The sequence below is a fragment of the Phyllopteryx taeniolatus genome, chromosome 3 (assembly GCF_024500385.1).
Source record: "Phyllopteryx taeniolatus isolate TA_2022b chromosome 3, UOR_Ptae_1.2, whole genome shotgun sequence".
In the NCBI taxonomy this organism is placed as follows: domain Eukaryota; kingdom Metazoa; phylum Chordata; class Actinopteri; order Syngnathiformes; family Syngnathidae; genus Phyllopteryx; species Phyllopteryx taeniolatus.
In genome coordinates this window covers 9,343,484-9,366,774 of record NC_084504.1, presented here as the reverse complement: position 1 = coordinate 9,366,774, position 23,291 = coordinate 9,343,484, and the positions used below count along the sequence as shown (strand labels likewise).

Sequence of the window (23,291 nt, the reverse complement as noted above, 5' to 3'; positions counted from 1 at the left end):
TGTTCCACGGCCAGGACGAAAACCACACTGCTCCTCCTGAATCTGAGATTCGACTTCCCGACGGACCCTCCTCTCCAGCACCCTTGAATAGACCTTACCAGGGAGGCTGAGCAGTGTGATCCCCCTGTAGTTGGAACACACCATCCGGTCCCCCTTCTTAAAAAGGGGGACCACCACCCCAGTCTGCCAATCCAGAGGCACTGTCCCCGATGTCCACGCGATGTTGCAGAGGCGTGTCAACCAGGACAGCCCCACAACATCCAGAGCCTTTAGGAACTCCGGGCGAATCTCATCCACCCCCGGGGCCCTGCCACCGAGGAGCTTTTTAACTACCTCGGTGACCTCAAACCCAGAGATAGGAGAGCCCGCCTCAGAGAACCCACACTCTGCTTCCCCATGGGAAGGCGTGTCGGTGGAATTGAGAAGGTCTTCGAAGTATTCTCCCCACCGACTCACAACGTCCCGAGTCGAGGTTAGCAGCGCCCCATCCCCACTATACACAGTGTTGGTGGTGCACTGCTTTCCTCTCCTGAGACGTCGGATGGTGGACCAGAATTTCCTCGAAGCCGTCCGGAAGTCTTTCTCCATGGCCTCACCGAACTCCTCCCATGCCCGGGTTTTTGCTTCAGCGACCACCAGAGCTGCATTCCGCTTGGCCAGCCGGTACCCATCAGCTGCCTCAGGAGTCCCACAGGTCAAAAAGGCCCGATAGGACTACTTCTTCAGCTTAACGGCACACCAACGGGTTCGGGGATTGCCGCCACGACAGGCACCGACCACCTTACGGCCACAGCTCCGGTCGGCCGCCTCAGCAATGGAGGCGCGGAACATGGTCCACTCGGACTCTATGTCCCCCGCCTCCCCCGAAACATGAGCAAAGTTCTGTCGGAGGTGGGAGTTGAAACTCCTTCTGACAGGGGATTCTGCCAGACATTCCCAGCAGACCCTCACAATACGTTTGGGCTTGCCACGTCGGACCGGCATCTTCCCCCACCATCGAAGCCAACTCACCACCAGGTGGTGATCAGTTGACAGCTCCGCCCCTCTCTTCACCCGAGTGTCCAAGACATGCGGCCGCAAGTCAGATGACACGACCACAAAGTCGATCATCGAACTGCGACCTAGGGTGTCCTGGTGCCAAGTGCACGTGTGGACACCCTTATGCTTGAACATGGTGTTCGTTATGGACAATCCGTGACGAGCACAGAAGTCCAATAACAGAACACCGCTCGGGTTCTGATCGGGGGGGCCGTTCCTCCCAATCGCGCCCTTCCAGGTCTCACTGTCATTGCCCACGTGACCATTGAAGTCCCCCAACAGAACAATGGAGTCCCCAGCGGGAGCGCTCTCCAGCACCCCCTCCAAGGACTCCAAAAAGGGTGGGTACTCTGAACTGCTGTTTGGTGCATAGGCACAAACAACAGTCAGGACCCGTCCCCCCAACCGAAGGCGGAGGGAGGCTACCCTCTCGTCCACCGGGGTGAACCCCAACGTACAGGCGCCGAGCCGGGGGGCAATAAGTATACCCATACCTGCTCGGCGCCTCTCACCATGGGCAACTCCAGAGTGGAAGAGAGTCCAACCCCTCTCGAGAGGACTGGTACCAGAGCCCAAGGTGTGTGTGGAGGAGAGTCAGACTATATCGAGTCGGAACTTCTCGACCTCACACACCAGCTCGGGCTCCTTCCCTGCCAGAGAGGTGACCTTCCACGTCCCTAGAGCCAGCTTCTGTAGCCGGGGATCGGATCGCCAAGGTCCCCGCCTTCGGCCACCGCCCAGCTCACACTGCACCCGACCCCTATGGCCCCTCCCACAGGTGGTGAGCCCATGGGAAGGGGGACCCACGTTACCCTTTCGGGCTGTGCCCGGCCGGGCCCCATGGGTGCAGGCCCGGCCACCAGGCGCTCGCCTTCGAGCCCCACCACCAGGCCTGGCTCCAGTGGGGGGCCCCGGTGGACCGCGTCCGGGCAAGGGAAAACGAAGTCCATTGTTTGTCGTCATCATTAGGGGTCTTTGAGCCGTGCTTTGTCTGGTCCCTCACCTAGGACCTGTTTGTCATGGGTGACCCTGCCAGGGGCATAAAGCCCCAGACAACTTAGCTCCTAGGATCACTGGGACACACAAACCCCTCCACCACGACAAGGTGACGGCTCAAGGAGGGGCTAAAACAATGTTTGTACTTTATTTAAGTATTTAACAATGTATTCGTGCTATTTTTTTTTTTTTTTTTTTAAATCGATCCTCATCCACAAATCCATCAAAGTCCTCATCTTCTGTATCCGAAATGAACAGCTGGGCAAGTTCTCCATCAAACACGCTAGGTTCCCTCTCGTCATTGTCAGAGTCAGTCTCGTTGCTGTACGGCTCCTCAGAAATGATGCCGGCTTTTACGAAAGCTCGAACAACAGTGCAAGCAGGCACGTTAGCCCAAGCATCCACAAGCCATTCACTAATTGTGGCGTAACTCGCCCGGCGCTGCCTCCTAGTCTTAGTAAGGCTGTGTTCGCCATCTGCCATCCATCGCTCCCATGCCACTCGCAACTTCACATGAACGCCCTGTTTACACCGATGTCCAGCGGTTGGAGTTCCTTCGTCAAGCTTCCCGGAATGATGGCAAGCTCCGAGTTATTGCACTCAGTCGAATCGTGACTGCAGAGACTCTTCTCCCGGCTGTTCTTTGCTCATTAATCCATTGCTCGAGTTAGTCTTCCAACTCGGGCCACCTCGCCTTGTTTCCGCGGAAACTCGGCTTCGTCTTCTTGACTTGGCGAAGCTCGTTTTCCTGCTTCCTCCACTTGCGAACCATGGATTCGTTGATCTCGAATTCTCTCGCGGCTGCTCGATTCCCATGTTCCTCCGCATAACTGATAGCTTGCAGTTTAAACTGTGCTTTGTAAGCGCGTCTCTTCATAGGTGCCATTTTCGGGGGTCCTTAGCCAAACCGATGTTTTGCACAATGCACTTACCGGCGCTATATACCTACTGGGGCCGTGCCTTTAGCGTCCTCTGTCACGCGCACCCTTCCCCCTTTAACGGCCGCATGGTGTCCACAGCCATGTCAGCTTTTCCTCTATATAAGCAGCGTGTCGGCAGGAAATGCTCCCAGTCAGTCAAGCGGAGTGCTAATCACACAACAACATTTATATATTTTGGAACTCAGTGCACACATAAGGTGCGCCGCATTTTAAGGCGCCCCGTCCATTTTGGAGAAAATTTTAAACTTTTAAGTACGCCTTATGGTCGTGAAAATACGGTATATTGCAGACTTTTATTACAGTTGTTACTCTTTTTTTTAAAAAACAATATACAATATTTTTATGTGATCAATTGCGCTCTCTCTGAATGTATGATATGTTTAGTTTTTTAATTTTACTTTTTTAGGATGATATTTTTTCCCCAAAACTATCACGACAAATGATAGTTTTGTTGTTTTTATGCCACTGATGTAGTGATATTACAGCATAATAATTCAACATCCTTTTTAAGAACAATTAACTCAAATAATACTGTATATTGAACATTGGCATTGTAATGCACACAGGCACGCACATGCACACAGGCACGCATATGGCCAATCAGAGAGGGTCGGAGGTTACTGTCCTGCTACTATCTCAGCTTGGTTTAGAGACCAGATGGGTTTTGGTGTCTGCTTTCAAGTCGCATTTCTTCCTCAAATGGGAAGAGAGGGTACAGGTGGACCCGCTCTCTCTTTTTTCGCATGTGCAACCAAATTAGTCTCACTCCTGAGACCTGTCTTATAAAAAAATAAAAATAAATAAAACGCCGGATTTCCAGTACTGCACCGGAATATTTTAATCCATAGCATGGAGTTTTCGGACGCAGATTCATTTTATTTTAAATCCTCCCGTCGATCATACATTGTGACCAAACAGGTTTCATTAGAGGACGTAGCTCCGCCAACAATGTCAGGTGACTGATAAAATGAATAAGTATGTCTCAGCGTAATAATCTAAAAGCATTTGTCTTGTCAATAGATGCAGAAAAAGCTTTTGACAAAGTTAACTGGTCTTTTCTTTTTGATGCACTTCACAAATTTGGCTTCGGTAAAACATACGTTCACTGGATCGCAACGTTATACAACTCAACCAAAGCAACTGTCACCACAAATAGGGTCACATCACAAAGTTTCACTTCATAAGGAGGAACTAGACAAGGATGCCCACTCTTGCCCCTGCTATTCCCACTATTTATCGAACCACTGGCAATATGGCAGATATTAAAAGGTATCTGTACTCCTGTGCCAGAACACAAAATCAATCTTTACGCAGATGATATCCTTCTTTATTTACAAGAACCAAAGGCATCAACAAACAGTTAACCACATTAAGACATTTTCGCAATTATCAGAATATGCTATCAATTGGTCAAAATCAATAATACTCCCTTTAATGACATTAAGACATTTTCGCAATTATCAGAATATGCTATCAATTGGCCAAAAATCAATAATACTCGCTATAATGACAAACTCATGGAATCCTGTAGACGAAAATCCAAACTTTCCTATTCCGAATGGGAAAATCAAATATCTAGGCATTAATATCTCAGCAAAACTTCTTCTTCTTTTCCTTTCGGCTTGTCCCGTTAGGGGTCGCCACAGCGTGTCATCCTTTCCCATGAGAGCCTATCTCCTGCATCCTCCTCTCGAACACCAACTGCCATCATGTCTTCCCTCACGACATCCATCAACCTTCTCTTTGGTCTTCCTCTAGCTCTCTTGCCTGGCAGCTCCATCCTCATCATCCTTCTACCAATATACTCACTCTCTCTCCTCTGGATGTGTCCAAACCATTGAAGTCTGCTCTCTCTAACTTTGTCTCCAAAACATCGAACCTTGGCTGTCCCTCTGATGAGCTCCTTTCTAATTTTATCCAACCTGGTCACTCCGAGAGCGAACCTCAACATCTTCATTTCCGCCACCTCCAGCTCTGCTTCCTGTTTTCTCTTCAGTGCCACTGTCTCTAATCCATACATCATGGCTGGCCTCACCACTGTTTTATAAACTTTGCCCTTCATCCTAGCAGAGACTCTTCTGTCACATAACACACCTGACACCTTCCTCCACCCGTTCCAACCTGCTTGGACCCGTTTCTTCACTTCCTGACCACACTCACCATTGCTCTGGACGGTTGACCCCAAGTATTTAAAGTCCTCTACCCTCTACCCTCAGCAAAACTTACAGAGTTAAATAATTTAAATCACGTACCTCTACTGGAAAAGATTTGTGATGATTTAAAACATTGGAACAGCCTACCCATCTCATTTTTAGGGCGCATAGCTACAAATTAACTATTTAATTTCAATGATTCAATTCAAACCCACATTAAAATGGTTTCAAATGCTAGACTCTGTCATTTTCAAATTTTACTCTAAAAACAGCCATGCAAATACCAAAGGCATGAAAAAGGTGATAAAAAAAAAAAAAAAAAAAAAAAACATTTTAGGGGAGGTTGATTTTATTTTAACAAATTAAGCAATCTGGAAGACTCTGAATAGTACAATAAGGCAAAATAAAGACGTTTTGTTTACGCAGAAAAACATTTATTTACACCACCGCATGTTGATGTACAAATTTAAGATTTAAATTAAATTTGCCTAATTTCTTTGCTTTTTGTTTTGGCCTCCAACTTGATCCAGGCCCATCTCAACCTGCACCTGATGCCTGCTTCAAGCTGTGCCACATGAATAGAATTCTCCTATTTAAGCACTCTCATTCTGGAAAAGAATTTACTAAAATCATTGCCTGTTTCACTTCGTTTTTCATTATTACCAACTTCAAAGGCTAATCCCAAATGCATCCTCCAGGAAAATATTAAGTACAGTATTTTTCTGTTTTTATTGGCCATTTCTGAATTTGAAGTTAGTTCATTCTGTGTTGTGACAATCCCTAACATCGCTCCGTCGCATAATACATTTAACATTAACATCCATAAACTAATTAGATAATTGTAAGTGCGTTTCCTAATTAATACATGATGTACTAGCGGATCAACTCTCGCCGATGTTACATGTGCTTCGCGGTTCCACTGGAACCACAACCAGGGCCACGACCTGCAGCACCTCAACACGAAAATACAAAAGACCAGTGTGACAAATACGACACTGGCTGATCTGATGAGCAAAAATGTTGCCTTCACCACTTACAGATCATCAGACTGGCCATGTGTCACACAGTAACTACACTGAGCATAACGCACACTGTATGTACCGTTATGGTTGCGTTATACTGTCGCTGTTATAAAAAAAAAAAAAAAAAAAAAAAAAAAAAAAAAAAAAGCCATACATTCAATGGTACTCCTAATTAAGAGAGACACTCGCAGCCCACAGGACTAACGTTATGTTAGTCAAGTAGAGTGATTTGCGCTCTGTCTCTCGGGTCCCGCGACGCAGCATCATACTCAGCGGAGAGAAAGGTCCGTGTTACAATGAACTGTTGCTCACCTTGCATTTCACAATGAAATGCTACCACACTTTCGCCATGTCTTTTTTCTCTCTCTCTTCTCAATTCGGTGTCACATTTTGCAACCGCTGTCCACCCCCCCAGAATGGGCAGAATGGGTGGCAACAATGGGGAAGTGAAATGTCAGTATTTTGAGGGTAATAGCCCATCAGCAACATAATTGAAAAATTAAAACTATGAACCAGTTTGTTTTTGGACTGGTGAACTGTGAACTGAACTAGTTCATCTTTGGAACGATAAACTGAACTTTGAACTAGTTCGCGTAGAAAATGAATTTCCCAACAGTGATGCTGTATTATTTCACATCGCAATATATATTGCAGGTTTAAAAACAAAAACAAAAAAAGTACTTTTTTTCCAATATCGTGCAGCCCTAGTGTTATGGGGAATTTTTTACCATTCTTCCAGAAGCCCATTTGTGAGGTCACACACTGATGTTGGATGAGAATTCCTGGCTCTCAGTCTCCGCTCTAATTCATTCCAAGGGTGTTCTATCAGGTTGAGGTCAGGACTTTGCGCAGGCCAGTCATGTTCATCCACATGAAACTCTTTCATCCATGACTTTATGGACCTTGCTTTGTGCACTGGTGCACAGCCATTTTAGAAATGGAAGAAGTGTTTCCACAAAGTTGGGAGCAACACCTAACCTGTCCAAAATATAGGCTCCTTAGTTCCAGTGAAAGGAACTCTGCACGATTCAGCATACCAAGAGCTTTTGGACAATTGAATGCTCCCAACTTTGTGGGAACAGTTTGGGGATAGCCCCTTCCTGTTCCAACAAGACTGTGCACTAATGCACAAAGGAAGGTCAATAAAGACATGGATGAGAAAGTTTGGTATGGATGAACTTGACTCATGTCCTGACACCAACCTGATGGAACACCTTTGGGATGAATTAGAGTGCAGACAGAGAGCCACGTCTTCTCATCCCACATCACTGTGTGACCTCACAAATGCACTTCTGGAAGAATGGTCATAAATTCATTACACACACTCCTGAACCTTGTGGCAATTCTTTTCGGAAGAGCTAAAGCTGTTATAACCATAAAGGAGGACCGATGTCATATTAAACCCTATTAATTAAGAAGGGGATGGCACTTCAGATCATATGTGAGTTCAGGCAGGTGAGCATATACGTTTGGCAATATAGTGTAGGAGTAGTCTGAAATTAATTATTTCTATTAACATTATTTTCTAGGAGAAAATAAAGTACTCTATATTTGAATAAATAAGGGGTTGAACAGCATCCCAGAGTTTCAACTGTATTTAAATCGACCTTGACTACATTATTCACAACATAAACAATGTGATTAAATTTAATTTATATTTCAGTGGAAATCTCTGAGAAGTTCTTTCAACAGGGAGATGACATCATACCTTGGCTTATCATTCATTATCACACTTAACACATTCAATGGAAGTGAAACTGTGTGTGTAGCGTGTGGCTCTCACCATGATGGTAATCTCCCTCTTGTGGACATTTAGGTCGGGCACGTTGTTGACATACATCCGCTTAAGGGCGCAGCGGACGCCGCTGTGTGTACGGGCCAGGAACACCACCGAGAAGCCTCCTGCAAACACAAACACACACACACACGTAAGGTTTCAGACATTTTGCTTGTCCTTACTGGCACACAAAATCTGTGGTTAGATTTATACAGGTGAAATACCAGTGGTAACAGGTAAACGTGGGGCAAAATTGTGCTATGATGGGAGCTATTAAGAAAGCATGATTCATTTATGAGATCATTTAGGCATCATATGTCTCATGGAGTCCATTGTCAGCATGGTCTCAATCTATAATACATGGAGGTTAGAATTAGGCTAGGGTTAAGGTTAGGGGGAAAAGGGTTAAGGGGAAAATGTGGTCCATCATGTTTGTCACATACTGACAAAGCTTTCTACAGATGAAACAAGGACGCACAGCAGTTTTAGAGCACATTTGTTGCCTCGACAGAGTCAGATGAAGCTCTCCTGACTGGTCAGGCACCAGAGTCTGTGTCAGCGCATGGAGCACCAATATGCATTTCTGTCAACAACTAATTCAATAATCCATCTCTCACCACATACCAACACATGAAAAAGTCTATTATTGAAATAACACTGCACAGTATGCTCACACACTCTCCCTCACACACAAATTTAGCATTAAGTGTTATAAACGGGTATGCCACAGTGGGCAATTAAACACATGGCTTGGCTTTAGAAGAGCTGTAGGCGGCGAGTGTGACATATCTTGGCATAAATATAATTCCTGTTTCACTATGAACTGCCTTCAAGTTATGTTACACCCAATTATATACTGTCAGGTTTAGTTGCGTGCATTGCGTTTTACCATGGCTAACTTAGTGTTGCGCACCTTGACTGCCGTGGCAAATGTTTTGACAATTTATCCATCCATTCATTTTCTGAGCCGCTTATCCTCACTAAGGTCGCGGGAGTGGTGGAGCCTATCCCAGCTATCATCGGGCAGGAGGCGGGGTACACCCTGAACTGGTTGCCAGCCAATCACAGGGCACATACAAACAAACAACCATTCGCACTCACATTCACACCGACGGGCAATTTAAGAGTCATCAATCAACCTAGCATGCATGTTTTTGGGATGTGGGAGGAAACCACAGTACCAGGAGAAAACCCACGCAGGCACGGGGAGAACATGCAAACTCCACACAGGCGGGGCCGGGATTTGAACCCCGGTCCTCAGAACTTTGAGGCAGACGCTCTGTGGAATTGTGTCTCCTTGAAAATCTCGGACAGTAGCCGTTTTTAAATGATGGTGTCAGTCTCCCACGAACGATAAGCACCAAGTCAAGTATGAAATGAGCGCAAAGGCGAAGCTTTCAGTGCAGTCAGTGCCAGTGTGACAGCGTGTTGTGTGGCACGCAGAGCGGCGGGCGGCCATGCGGGGATAATGATCACGTCATTCCACGCGTCGGTTGCACTTGATACGCGCACATTACGGGCAGAAATTATGAATGTTTTGAGATGATTCAAGGAAACAAAAGTACTCTTGTCTGTCTTTTTTTTTCCCCATCTTCTCTTCACCTCACTGCCATGTGACGTCAGCTAGACCATCTCGCACTGGTTGGCTGTGATGAACATTTGGAAATCACAGCCTGTCTTGTTTGCCCATCCTCTTCCCCCCTTGTCTCATGACCATCTCGGTTTGTCCAGTGGCCTGAAAAGGGACTGCCGTGGGCTCCGGGAACACAGTGAAAATGCCTTTGGAAGAAAAATCAACCTCGACCCGATTAGAGGGTTAGTGTTGGGAATTAAGGTTTATGGTTTGGATTGGGAGTTATGGTTTTGGCTAGAGGTACAGTTAAGAGGAAAAAAAACAGCCTTGAAAGTTTCAACAACAACAAAAAAATTGAAATGGCGTTAGGTTAGGAGGATCGGGGTTTAAGGGTTAGAGTAAACAAGACCTACACCCTCAATCGCATCACGTCAACATCTTTTCAAAGCAATCAATTATGTACCGCTTATTAGAAGCTCATGCTATTGAACACATATCCGTGGCTATTATCAGGACGAGTTCATTGGGTAAGCAAAGGAGTCAACAAAAGCATGTTTGTTGTGCAAAAGGTTAGCTCAGGTCAGCTAGGGGTTGCTTGGTTACTTGGGGGGGCGGGGGGGAAGTGGAAGGAGGTTCAAGGAACAAATGCTAGCTCGCAATGTTCGCGGTCACAACAGTGGGAAACACCAGACAATCTCTTTTTGTCATTATCAGTATTATAAGATGATCCTTTAAGATTGTCCTTAGGCCTGATGAGTGGATTCGTCCCGATTTTAGGGTCTGAAACAGGTCGTGGCTGACAATGTTAAATAATGAACGTGTTTGATATTTACGACCAAGACTCTTCATGTGTGTTGGAAACACAGACTTTTCCCAAGTCATGATGCAGAGAATGGTGACGTGGAACAGAATGTAGCCAATCAAAGAAGCTTCCAAGACTGACAAGCAACCCTAAATATATTTTAAGAGTGGAAAAATCTGTGTGTGTGGACCAGGCCTCAGTGAAAACACTGTACGATCACACTGTCATAACATGGAATTTAACTTGTTTTGTAATATAAGATTAGATAAATTCATCCATTCTCAACACCGCTTATCCTGGTAAAGGTTGCTGGGCGTTGGAGCCTATCCCAGCTGACTTCGGGCGAACGGCGGACTACAACCTGAACTGGTCGCCAGTCAGTCGCAGGGCACATATAGACACGGACAACCATTCACACTCACATTCACTCCATCACTGAGTGGGAACTGAACGAATAGATACATTATTTTGTTAATATAGTCAGCCCGTGTTGCAAGGAATGCAAAGTTATCAATGTCCTTTCACTAATGTTCCTATCATACTGTGTTGCGCGTTTTTGTTTGCACATTAAGGACAAAAGTCCTTATTTTGTTTTAATTCCGCATTTTAAAAAACACCATTCAAGCAACACGTTTTTCCTCATGTTTTTTAGATTATAGGGTGAAAGCTACAGCTGGCCACTAGTGTGGACTGAATGGGTGGCAACATGGGGGAAATTAAGTATCAGTATTTGAGGGAAATAGCCCGTCAGCAACATTGAAAAAACAAAAGAACTATAAACTAGTTTGTTTTTGCACCAGTGAAATTAGTTCAAAATTTTGAATTATGGACTACGAACTTAACGAGTTAATTTTTTTAACGATGAACTGCACTTGTTCGCATAGAAAATGAACTTTCCGAACACTGATCCTGTAATTTTTCACATCGTAACATATATCGCAGGTTTAAAAAAAAAATAAAAATAAATAATACAAAAAATAGCAAATTTTTTCCCAATATTGTGCAGCCCTAATTCAGAGGGCTTCAGTTTTCAGGTCTCCTAATAGCCGGTGTTTACATTCCTCCTCAAGCTAACACGAATGCCGCACCGCTAACTAACGCTCGCTGAACAAGTAAACGAAATGGGGGGGGGGGAAACAACAAAAAAAACACCCAGTCTCACCCCTCATTATTCTTGGGGACTTTAACAAGGTCAAACTCAACCACGAACTCCCCAAATACAAGTAGCACATTGACTGTCCTACCAGGGACAATAACATTTTAGACCACTGCTATACTACACTAAATAACGCATACCGTGCCATATCTCGTGCATCTCTGGGCTTGTCTGATCACTCCTTAATTCACTTAATACCAACACACAGGCAAGAACTTAAATGCGCGAATCCTACGGTGAAAGAATGAAGAAGTGGGCCAACGAAGCATAGATAGAACTTCAAAGCTGTTTAGACTGCACAGACTAGAGTGTTATTGAAAATTCAACTGGAAGCCTGGATGAATATATTGACACTGTCAAATCCTATATTAGTTTCTGTGAAGGTGTGTGTGTACGAACAGTTATTTCGCACATTCAATAATAACAAACCGTGGTTCAATGCCAAACTTAAGGCTTCATTAGCCGACGTCACTGCGGCTATCCCGCGCGTAGTTTGCCTTCATACTCGAGCGCAACCCACGCGTGCAGTTTTTAAAATGTACTGCAGTTCACCTCCAAGTCGCTACGGCTGGTATTGGCTTGGACACCACAGAATGGAGTTTCCTCTGCATTTTTTGGGCCATTTCCGGGGGCCGTTTTTACTTTCCTTTCAGTAATAAGTAACAAAGCAACAACAATACTAAGTACATGTTAGAGAGTCACACTTTAGAGGTCTAAATAGCCAATATACGGACGGGACCTTTAAACTGCTTTAATTCCAAGAATGTACAGTACGCGTCTTTGTTTAATAGTAAGTAACATTTGTGAACAGCTGCGTGCGTTAGATCACGGTGTGTCACCTCAGGACTGGGTTTCCAACCTTGGAGGTCCTTTTAGCCAGCAACTGCTCCCTGCTAATTACCGCCAATGACTTTTGGATCAGCAAGATTTAGCAAATCCTCGAGAGATTTGCTATGATACGGGATAATCTGCGCCCAAAAAGCGGCTCAACACGGACTGTAGTTACAAAAGTTAAGGAGAGAGGTTAGCGCAAGCATTTTAACTCATTCACTGCCAGACTTCCCAGGTAACATGGATATTTGACTTTTAAAGCCGTCAATGGCAGTGAATGTGTTAATTGTAAAAAGGTGTAGGGGTATATTTCGTGGTTTTCTTATTTTACATATTATTTTTTTATATGAATTAGCGTTGGGCATAGTTTGAATTGAGCGATTCCGGTTCCGATTCCGGTTCCAAACAATTATCGATTCCGATTTTATTTTAGGGGGCTGGGTCAAAAAAGTTTGCGTGGTTTAAATAAAGGCTGTCCAAATTATGAACATCCATTTTCTTAGCATCCTGCAGCATAGACTAAAATGAGCATTTGACTCGAGGTTTTTTATAACAAGTATCAATATCAAACCTATGAACTAAAAGGCAATGTGTGTGGAACTAACCCAATTGACTTAATATTAATTAATGTTTCAGCTAAAAGTTAAATATAGCATTGTTAAAATAGTTATTTGGGACTGTTTTGTCACGTCAAATGGTTTATATGTGCAAGTTTTAACTTGACTTCCTGTTTTAAGCTTGTAGCCTTTTATTTAGAAGGGTACGGATAAAAACTAACTTCACACGTCACCGGCGATTATTTTATTTACTTATTTTATTCATTTATTATTTTTTTTATTATTATTATTTTTTTTTTTTTAATGGGTGGAACCAAACCCTATAAAACGCTGATTCCTTTCCCTAGAACTGGAACGTCCAATCGGTTTTCGATTCTCGAGCCCCAACTCGAGTCATTTGTATTTCATTTTGGCACAACCAACACTCTATAGGTTGTGAACTGAAATGCTTTGAAATAAAATAAACAAAAATGCCTTAGACTAAATATAAAAGGATTACTAAATGAATACAAATTCAATTTAAAAAATCAAGTAAATAAACAAATGCCTGTAATTCAGGCAGAAAAACTGATTACAAATAGTTTTGTGTGTAATTAATTAGTAGCTTCAAACAAGCCACCATCGTATTGGGCTGTGGAGACCTGTGAGGCATAAAAAAAATATCCAAAACGAGGCTTTTTTAATTTTTTTTTTTTTTTTAATATTTTTTTTTTAAATCACTTAAAAATGATCTCACACCTTCTAGAGTCCATTAGAATCCAAGAATTGTTTGCTGTCTTCGGGGCGGCAACTAACCTCGTGACCCACTTCAGGCTGCCTGCCCAACAGCTCTGCCTTCAGGCCTCACCACCACAGTGACAGTCCGGATGCATTAGCAACAAAAAGTTCCAGCTGTGTATAAATAGACGGGGCGGGGGGAACTGTACGGGGGGGGGGGGGGGCTGTCTTTCAGCAAGCAGACGACACATTCTGCACTTTTCGGAGGGACGGACTATCACGGCAGTCTCAAGCAGACGTCTTACCGTAAAGCTTGGCACTTTGTTGTGGGAAATATGGAAATTAGCATTAATGTTTGTCGTAATTCTCAACCTTTAAACTAACTACTAACTAACAAAAAAGATTACTCAATATTTTAACTAACACATAAGTGTATACATGTCCAAAACATTCATAAGGTGAATATTCATGAGTAGCACTAAAGATCTGTGATAAACCATAAAATAGCAGGGGAATACTGTAGGTCACTGTAGGTTTAGCCAGCTAACATGACCACAACGCACCTCTATTGCATATACATGGTCAGAATTAGCTTTAGCCAGTTAATGCAATGAATGACAGCACACTTCTATTTTACATACACATTTAGTCTTAGCCAGCTAGCACAACCAAAGCACACTTCTAATTATATACAGTCCAGGAGTGTCAAACTCATTTTTGTCACAGGCCACACTGTGGTTAAGATTGAACGACAGTCTGTCAAAATGCTGAGTCTGGTTAGAACGGCCACTTCAACCTGAGTACAATGCAGCAAGAACTTTAAATTTGAGTAAAACAGTATAACTCAATTATTTCTCAACATAACGCTACAAGAATTTTAACTCATTTCTGATGAAGATGCTCATTTAAAGGCTCTAATTAGCATACATTGAAAAAACTGTCAAAATTTCATAATTGTTTTCAAGTGATGGTCTACATTTTTTATCAAAGGGGGGGGGGGGGGGGGGGGGGGGGGGGGGGGGGAATGAAGCTAAGCTATTCAAATTTGGACATTAATATATGAACCCATGTACTTTTGAAAATATATAAAATTTTAAAATGCCAGCATTGGTTGCTATGGTAATCGGAACTTTGTAATAGAATTACATGATTTCACTAGTAGCGCTATTTGTCAGGAACTAGCGGATTTATTTTACTGAAACTTAACAACCAACTTAAAAAAGCTATTGTGTGCAACTATGAAGTTTGGTGCTACACACTGTATTCTATTTAATGCTGTAGATGGCTGAAATTATAACACCCCCCCATTAAGCTAGTCGATTGTAACGTTGACAACATTATCTTGGGAAATCGCAATTATAAATGGTCGAGAATTCTTATTTGTATTAAGGGAAGTATCGTGCAAAAGCTGTGAATATTTAAAGATGTCATCTTAAGTAGACGGTGCACTACTGTATATAGATTAGCCTACAATAATGTATCTAAAATTTTGTTGGGATTATGCCACGGATTTACGGATTTTAAGGATTAAGATCAGTTTCCTCGGCTCCATCTATCCCCATGCAAAATGAATAAATTCTTCAAAAGATTACTCAAGACGTACCGAATCTTTCACTGAACGATGTGACTAGTACTATTAGAGTAAATTCATCCATATACATGCGTTCAATGTGGACCGATAGCCTGGTATCTTAACCTAGTTCATGCTCATTCTTTTGGTCAAAACTACTAGAGTACACAGTCGTTGACATTTTACCAAAAGCCACAAGCAAAGCAAACTACATCAGCACAATATTTTTGTTTTTTTCCCTTCTTTTGTGACTTTTCGAGAGGGTTTCGTGCTTTGTTATGGGAGTGCCAAACAAACATATTTAATACATGTTTTTTTTTTTCACACGCCCCAAGGACGTAGCAAGTGAATGTACAGGAACAGAGTATGTTTCACAAGTTGCAGAGGCTCGTGGTTTCACTCGTTTCTAAGTTCAATTACGGCAGGAAACTGAAATGATGTACGACTTTTTTGCTATAAACAGATGATATTGGGTTTAAGGAAAACACTAAACAGCGACATAATGTCAATACTCACTGGGAAATGCCCTATTTTCCGACATCTTCGGCACACTCGCACAGACTTCAACAGCCACACTTGACCATTCCTGTTCTTCTGCTACTAAGCGAAGCCCCTTCTTAGACTAGATGACAAGTTTCAGCAAAAAATATCCACAAATAAGCTTATACGGGCAGAAATTCCAAAGTGTTCTCCAAGTTGACCCCCTAAAAATTACATCATGTTTTAACTTCATCACTTGCCCAACTTGACTTAAATAGCGCAAATAGAACATTGTGAGAAGAGCAGTGTGGGCAGTCGACTAGGTGATGTACTTTAGTCATTAATTGTTTTTTCATTAATTTATTTGTTATTGCTGATTTTAGAGGCGTTTGAAAGGTTGAATCCATGTTTTGTTTTTTTTTTTTTTTTTTTTAGAAAATTCCCCCTAGATGGCGGCCACTTGTCATGTTGCCACTCTGAGAGTGCAGTGTACTGAGAGGCAGAGCGCGCTCCCTTTCTTTGAATTTCCGAACTAAGGCCTTGCTTGAGCAGCTTCCATTGTCGTCCTGCTGGACGCTCTGGCCCCGGCCAGAGCGTCCATAGTGCGCTATGGCACTCCCAGAGTGTGGCGCTCTGAATAACCGAACAGCACATTCCAACAACGCTCTGTGTTTCCAAACAGTCCAGAGTGTACAGCGCGCGCTTGGAATGCATATCTGAACCTACCCACAGTTACTGGTAGTGTTAACCATCTAAATTGCCTACAGCGCACCTCTATTTTACATACAACGTTAGCGTTAGCCTTTGGCCCTGCTCCCTCTTCCGATGGGCTACTCGTGACTGGCTCGGACTCAATGGGCAAGCACAAAAGGGGGTGATGACGCCTGTCACGAGAACACCGGCTGTTTTTTTTTTTTTCTTTTTCGCACCACCATTCTATGAGATGACAAAAGAGGCACAATGTGACCATTCATCAGTCGTACAGTAGGATAATCGTGGCCATTCGCAACGTTTCTACAGCTCACAGGGACAGACGGCTAAACCGGTTTACTCAAAACAATATCAACATGCGGACGCGCGCGTGCACGCGCACACACGCACACACACACACACACACACACACACACACACACGCCAGTTTGTCTGGCTAATGCTGTCACCAGGATTACGTTTTGCTGTTTTGTTTCTATGGTTACTAACTTCTTCTTGCACATAAATTGTACTGTAAAAATTACACCTTTTCTTATTTTACAATTGCAAAATTGCAGCTTTTTGTAAAATTTCTTCTGTCTCGTAAAATTTCTTCTTTTTCCTTGAAACTTTTTTCCCTCGTTAAAATACAAACCTTGTCTCATGCAACATCTTTGGGAACTTTGTAATCATGAAAAATAACTATTTTAAATAATATTTTCCCATATTACAATATCATAAAATTAAAGCTTTTTTTGTAAACTAAAAAAGTATTCTTATAAAATTTCAACCCCCCCCCCCCATATTCTACTTGTCTCAAACTGTCTACTTTTCCTCGCAACATTTTTTTCGTAAAACGTTTTCGTGACATTAAAACTACGTTACAACTTTTTCATCATAATATAACAACGTTATTCTCATATTTATCATTTTGCAAAATGTAAATTACACCTCATATCACAACTTTTTTTCCTTTAAAATGAAAATATTTTCCTTGTAACATTACAACTTATTTCTTGCCAAAAAATGATAACTTTTCCATTAAAATTTCTAAAATTTACAGCAGGGTAAACATTTGAAATTACCGTTGGATGTATAAAATTGCCACTATTTTCCTCTCAATTTCCATTCATCCATTCATTTTCTGAGCCGCTTATCCTCACAAGGGTCGCAGGAGTGCTGGAGCCTATCCCAGCTATCATCGGGCAGGAGGCGGGGTACACCCTGAACTGGTCGCCAGCCAATCGCAGTACACATAAACAACCATCCGCACTCACATTCACACCTACGGGCAATTTAGAGTAGTCAATTAACCTACCATGCATGTTTTTGGGATGTAGGAGGAAACCGGAGTGCCCGGAGAAAACCCACGCAGGCACTGGGACAACATGCAAACACCACACAGGTGGGGCCGGGGATTGAACCCCGGTCCTCAGAACTGTGAGGCAGACGCTCTAACCAGTCGTCAACAGTGTATTTTTTTTCTTGTACACAAGCTTTTTCTGAATGAAACGTACTGGATTCTCCTTTGATTTTGAAAAAAAACAAAAAAAAAAAAAACAGAATCTTTACTTGTCCTCCAAACATTACTTTATCACTGGAAATAAAAATAAACAAAAGGAGCCTTTTCCAAGCAAATTTTTATTCCCAAGCCCCTCTGGGCCTTCTGACAGAAAGATGTCCCACTCTGTTGGCTAATTGCAGCGACCAGTCAATGTTTAGTAATTGAACATAAATGGTAGACAAAGATGTCAATCAGTCAAAGGCCAAGCGCTTAAGGGGAATCTTGTGATTTTCATTAAACGGAAAAATGGGTAATGACTGAGTAAAAACATCACATGATCTCTTTTAGTACATTGACATGAGTGAGCAGCGAGCACACAGTAGAAGGAATATATGATATGCTATTAAGCACATAATACAGGGGGAATGCAACAATTTAATATTAAAAAGGTATCAGTGTAAAAATAGATTTTCGTAATATGACTTTATTCTTGTAAAATTGTGATTTGCGTAAACTGCGACTTTATTCTCATAAAATTCAAAGAATTGGTGTATAATTATCATTTAGAACATAAAATAATAAATGCTATTCTCCCTAATTATAAATTGCTATTTGTCTCATATTACATTTCTCATAGAATACAACCTTTTATCGTTAAACTACATTTGATTTTAAAAAATATATATATAAATAAATAATCTAGCAAAATGTCAATCGTTCTTTTATAATATTTAAACTTTGTTTTCCTAAAATGACTTTTTTTCTTGTAAAATTTAAATTTGGATAATTGTAACGGAGTAAAAGTACCGTTACCGCTAGCTGCCAGTGTTCAAGGAGTACGAAAAAGCCTAGGACGACAGCGAACCCCCCGCCCCCAGGAAAAACTCATCGGATCTATACGATTCACGTAAACGGCCTATTTTGAGTTCAAAACGGCGAATTTCGCCAAAAGGCATTTGCATGTATGAATATTACAGCACTGTTCTTGTGAAATTAGAACAGTGTCGTAAAATTCTTACTTTCTTCTTGAATAAGTTTTAAAATGTTATTGAAAAAAACTGTCATATCACTAATTTAAAAAAAATAATAATAATAATTCTCAAAATGATAAACTTGCAAAATTACAACTTTTTTTCATACAAATGTATTTTCTCTTGTCCTATGTGATTTTCTTTCAGTTCACATTACATTTTTCCTTGTAAAATTACTACTCTTTTTCCTGGGACAATTTTCTACTTTTTTCTTGTAATAGAATTTTTTCATGTACAATCTGCAACTTTTCTTGGAAAATTACTTTTGGTAAAAATCACTTTTCTCAAATAATTACAAAAAGAAATGTTACAAATATACAATTTTTTCTCATTTCACATTTTTATTCTTGTAAATAAAAACTTTCACATAGAATTTCATCTTTATTCTTAAAATATGCCCTCGTAATAATGACTTAGTAAAATTTTAACTTTTTCTGTAACAATTTTACTAAATATTTTCTCGCTAAGGCGTCACGGTAGTCGACTGGTTAGGACAGCTGCCTCACAGTTCTGAGGACCGGGGTTCAAACCTCGGCCTCGCCTGTGTGGGGTTTGCATGTTCTCCCCGTGCCTGGGTGGGTTTTCTCCGGGCACTCCAGTTTCCTCCCACATCACAAAAACATGTGTGGTAGGTTGATTGAAGACTCTAAATTGTCTGTAGGTGTGAACGTGAGTGCGAATGGTTGCTTGTTTATATGTGCCCTGCAATTGGCTGGCGACCAGTTAAGGGTGTACCCTGCCTCTCGCCCCAAGATAGCTGGGTCCTGGCTCCAGCACGCCCGCGACCCTAGTGAGGATAAGCAGTACAGAAAATGGATTGATGGATGGATTTTATTTTCTATCTATGTTAGCTAACATTAGCATTAAAGCAGTTAGTAAAATTAAAACTTTTTCTCATACAATTTACTACGTTTTTTAGCTAAGCAGCTAACATTAGCATTAAACCAGAAATATTTATCAGTTTGATTTTTTTGTCTAACACTGAGGTTACTCACTGACATGAGATAGTTCAGTGTCAATTGTTATGCTAATTTAATGCTAAACAGAACATGTCTTGAATTAAATAAACTTTGATTATATACTTTTAAGTAAATTTGTGCCATACAAATACCAACAGTAACATTAGCCCTGACGCTCACTCCAAGACAGACAGCTCTGTGACAAATGACAGAGATTAGCACTTTCTTGGCAAAAATAGCCATAAAAAGCTAACCACACAGCAAAAAAAAAAGGCCTGCACTCATGAAAAGGAGATACTAGGGGTGACGGGCTGTCACTTCCAACTGCCAGTCAACACGTCCCATGACGGAAACATTGCATGACTTCTTTTTATATCTTTACAACATTGCATCACAGCATAATTTATCACTTCCTGTTAGGCTACAGGTTTAGAAATCCACCAAAAATCTTGTAAATTTAAATTGTTGCACTGCTGCTAAACAGATTTACCACCAAGCATATGCAACGCAGGTAGGGCCTATGCAGGTGTAGTGACCATCAGAATGGTCGGCGGGGGCACACATCTGTTTTTGCGAAAACTGATTATTGGCGGTATTTTCCTTATAATGGCCGTTCATTTCTCACATATTTCCGGTATTTGCGGTTGGGCCTAGTCCCTACACCCCGCAAATAGCAGGGATCCACTGTATGGCTTTTTTTTTTTGTAAATAAAAACATTTTCTTGTAAGAGTATAACTTTATTCTTGTAAGATTTCAGCTTGTGACAAAATTGCCTCTTTGTGTCTTTTTTCTTGTTAAAATAAGACTTCATCCACATGATGCTTCCATCCATCCATTTTCTATATCGCTTATCCTCACGAGGGTCACGGGCGTGCTGAAGCCTATCCCAGCTATCTTTGGGAGAGAGGCGGGGTACACCCTGAACTGCTTGCCATCCAATCACAGGGCACAAACAAACAAACAACCATTCATACTCACACATTCGCGCACACACTCACACTTATGGGCAATTTAGAGTCTTCAATCAACCAACCATGCATGTTTTTGGGATGTGGGAGAAAAACGGAGAGCCCGGAAAAACCCACGCAGGCACGGGGAGAACATGCAAACTCCACACAGGTGGGGGCGGGACTTGAACCCCTGTCCTCAGAACTGTGAGGCAGATGTGCTAACCAGTCTCCACCATGCAACCTACATATTTGATTTTTAGAAAAAGTACAAATTAAGTTTTCTTCATCTTTATTCTTGTGAAATAGCTTTTTTTTTTTGGCAAAAATAACTATTTTCGTTGTAATACATTTATTCTTGAACTAATTAACTTTTTCTCATGATATAGTGCCTTTATTCTTGCAAAATTACCTTTTTTTCCCCTCATAATGTTACAAATGTATTCCCATCAAATGTTTGTGTAACGTTACAACTTTTTTCTTGTTAAATACTGTGACATTTTGTGATACATTGTACTGGACAGTGACATGATTCTTGTAACATTTCGGCTTCATAAATTATAAATTTTTATATTAGAAATTATGAAAAAAATCGAAATATTAAAACATCCTAACATTGTGTGTTCGTGTACATTTTTCTCATAATATAATGTTAAACTGAAATTAATTACAACTAATTTCTCATAATCTAGCGACTTAATTATTGTACATTTGGAAAATAGTTTTTTTATCAAGAAAATTATTTTTTCTCATATTAAACTTTACTTTAAACAAATGATAACTATTTCCTCAAAATAAAGTGACTTGATTTTTGGCTTTTGATTTTACCTTTTTTTATTACAACTTCACTCTCGAAAATTATTTTTTACTACAATGTTTGTAAAAAGTAACTTCTCAATGTCATAATGAGAGATTTTCTCTAATATATTTAGTGACATCCAACTTTTTCTAAAAGTACACCTTTTTACAATTTAACTAAAAAAAAAAATCATATATCAAACGAATGACTAATAATGACCTCATAAAACAGTGACCTTTACCCTCTTTTGATTTATGACCTTTAATTCAAACTTTTTACAATTTTACTCTTTAAAATTTATTATTTTATCATTGTGTTTTCATAAGAATGTTTTTTAAATTGTAAAAATGACACTGCTCAAAATATTAATATTATTTAGCGACATTACAATTTTTTCTAAAATTAAAACTTTTTACAACTCAACTCACTAAGTTATAACTTCTGTTTTCATATTAAAACTTTACCCTCAAACAAAACAATTTTATCATAATACTGCAACTGGACTATCGTTTTATTTGACTTTTTTTTTTTCAATTTACAACTTTTCACAAATTTACTCCTGAAAATTATTTTACTAACAGTATTTTTTTTTCAAATTGTAAAAATGTCAACTTTTCAGTAAAATCTTAAAAATATTTTTCTTCATTACAAGTTTTTCAGAAAGTACAACTTTTCAAAACTTAATGCTTGAAAACTCTTATATTAAAACTGTATTTTCATAAAAAGGAACTATTAATAGCAAAAATTACAACTTTTCTCATAGTATTAACTTTACTCTCAAACAAATAATTATTTTCTCATAATACAGCTAATTGATTCTCGTTTGTCTTTTTCATTTACAAACTTTAGAAAAATATTTTGATATCACTTTATTTTCATGAAAAGCATGTTTTTTTTAATCATAAAAATTGCAACTTTTTTGCAAAATATTACATATTTTTTTGCAATTAACTTCATTCCTTCGGAATTTTCACACCTCAGTTATTTGTGCATGCTACATTTAGTAAGATGCAAGGAGGACCCTCTTAATAGACATTTTCAGATGTATGTACGACACTAAAGTATAATTAATGCTCCATATGTCCAATTTATCGAAGTAGTGACACAAAACTACAACCTTAAACTGTTTGTTGACACAAGAGGCTTGGTCGTTGTTATCATGGGGGCAACCCCCGGTCCCCCTCAGTGGAGGAAACTACAGCTGTTGCCGGGGGTGGGTGGGGTACTTTCCTAGTTACTCAGGGGTGGGTGGGGTACTTTCCTAGTTATTCAAACTCGATGTGTGTGTATGGGAGAGTGGTGTGTCTGGCGAACCTACCCTCGGCTACGAGCTCCTCCACAGTGACTTGATACCGGCCGACGGCGAACACTTTGCCGAAGTAGCTGGTGAGCCCGGAGCCGGACGCTCCCCCGAGGCTCCCGCCAACGCTCTCGGACTTTGGCATTCTGGAAAACTTCTTCATACTTTTTTCTTTTAAATGAGTCCAGTCAACAATGGCGCTCACTCGAAACTGTAGTGGGGGGAACAAAACAAAAAACACACTCGAGCTGAGGTGTAGTCCTATCTACTCATTTCCGGTCTTCTGTCCTCCGCCGCGGAGCCTCTTCTGGCTTTCGGCATTGGGTAGGCAACCGCCACCCGAACCCAACACGCTCAGGCAAGTCGTGCGGGTGACAGCCTCCACCTTGATGAGCACGACAGGCTGGTTAGCTAACGTGACACTAGTGGCTAACTCGGAGGGCACGC

General features: G+C 41.2%; 1 protein-coding gene across 2 annotated transcripts in view; it reads right to left on the bottom strand.

Annotated features, from left to right (window-relative positions):
- Positions 1–23,291, bottom strand: part of bmp2k (BMP2 inducible kinase) — a 70,364-nt gene extending 47,073 nt beyond the window's left edge. For both annotated transcript variants that reach the window (XM_061766876.1, XM_061766877.1), the window contains exons 1-2: positions 22,863–23,291; positions 7,934–8,052 (exon numbers count right to left, since the gene is read on the bottom strand). In XM_061766876.1, the coding sequence (XP_061622860.1) occupies positions 7,934–8,052; positions 22,863–23,007 (264 nt within the window). In that variant the 5' untranslated portion in view covers positions 23,008–23,291. The remainder of the gene's footprint in view (positions 1–7,933; positions 8,053–22,862) is intronic.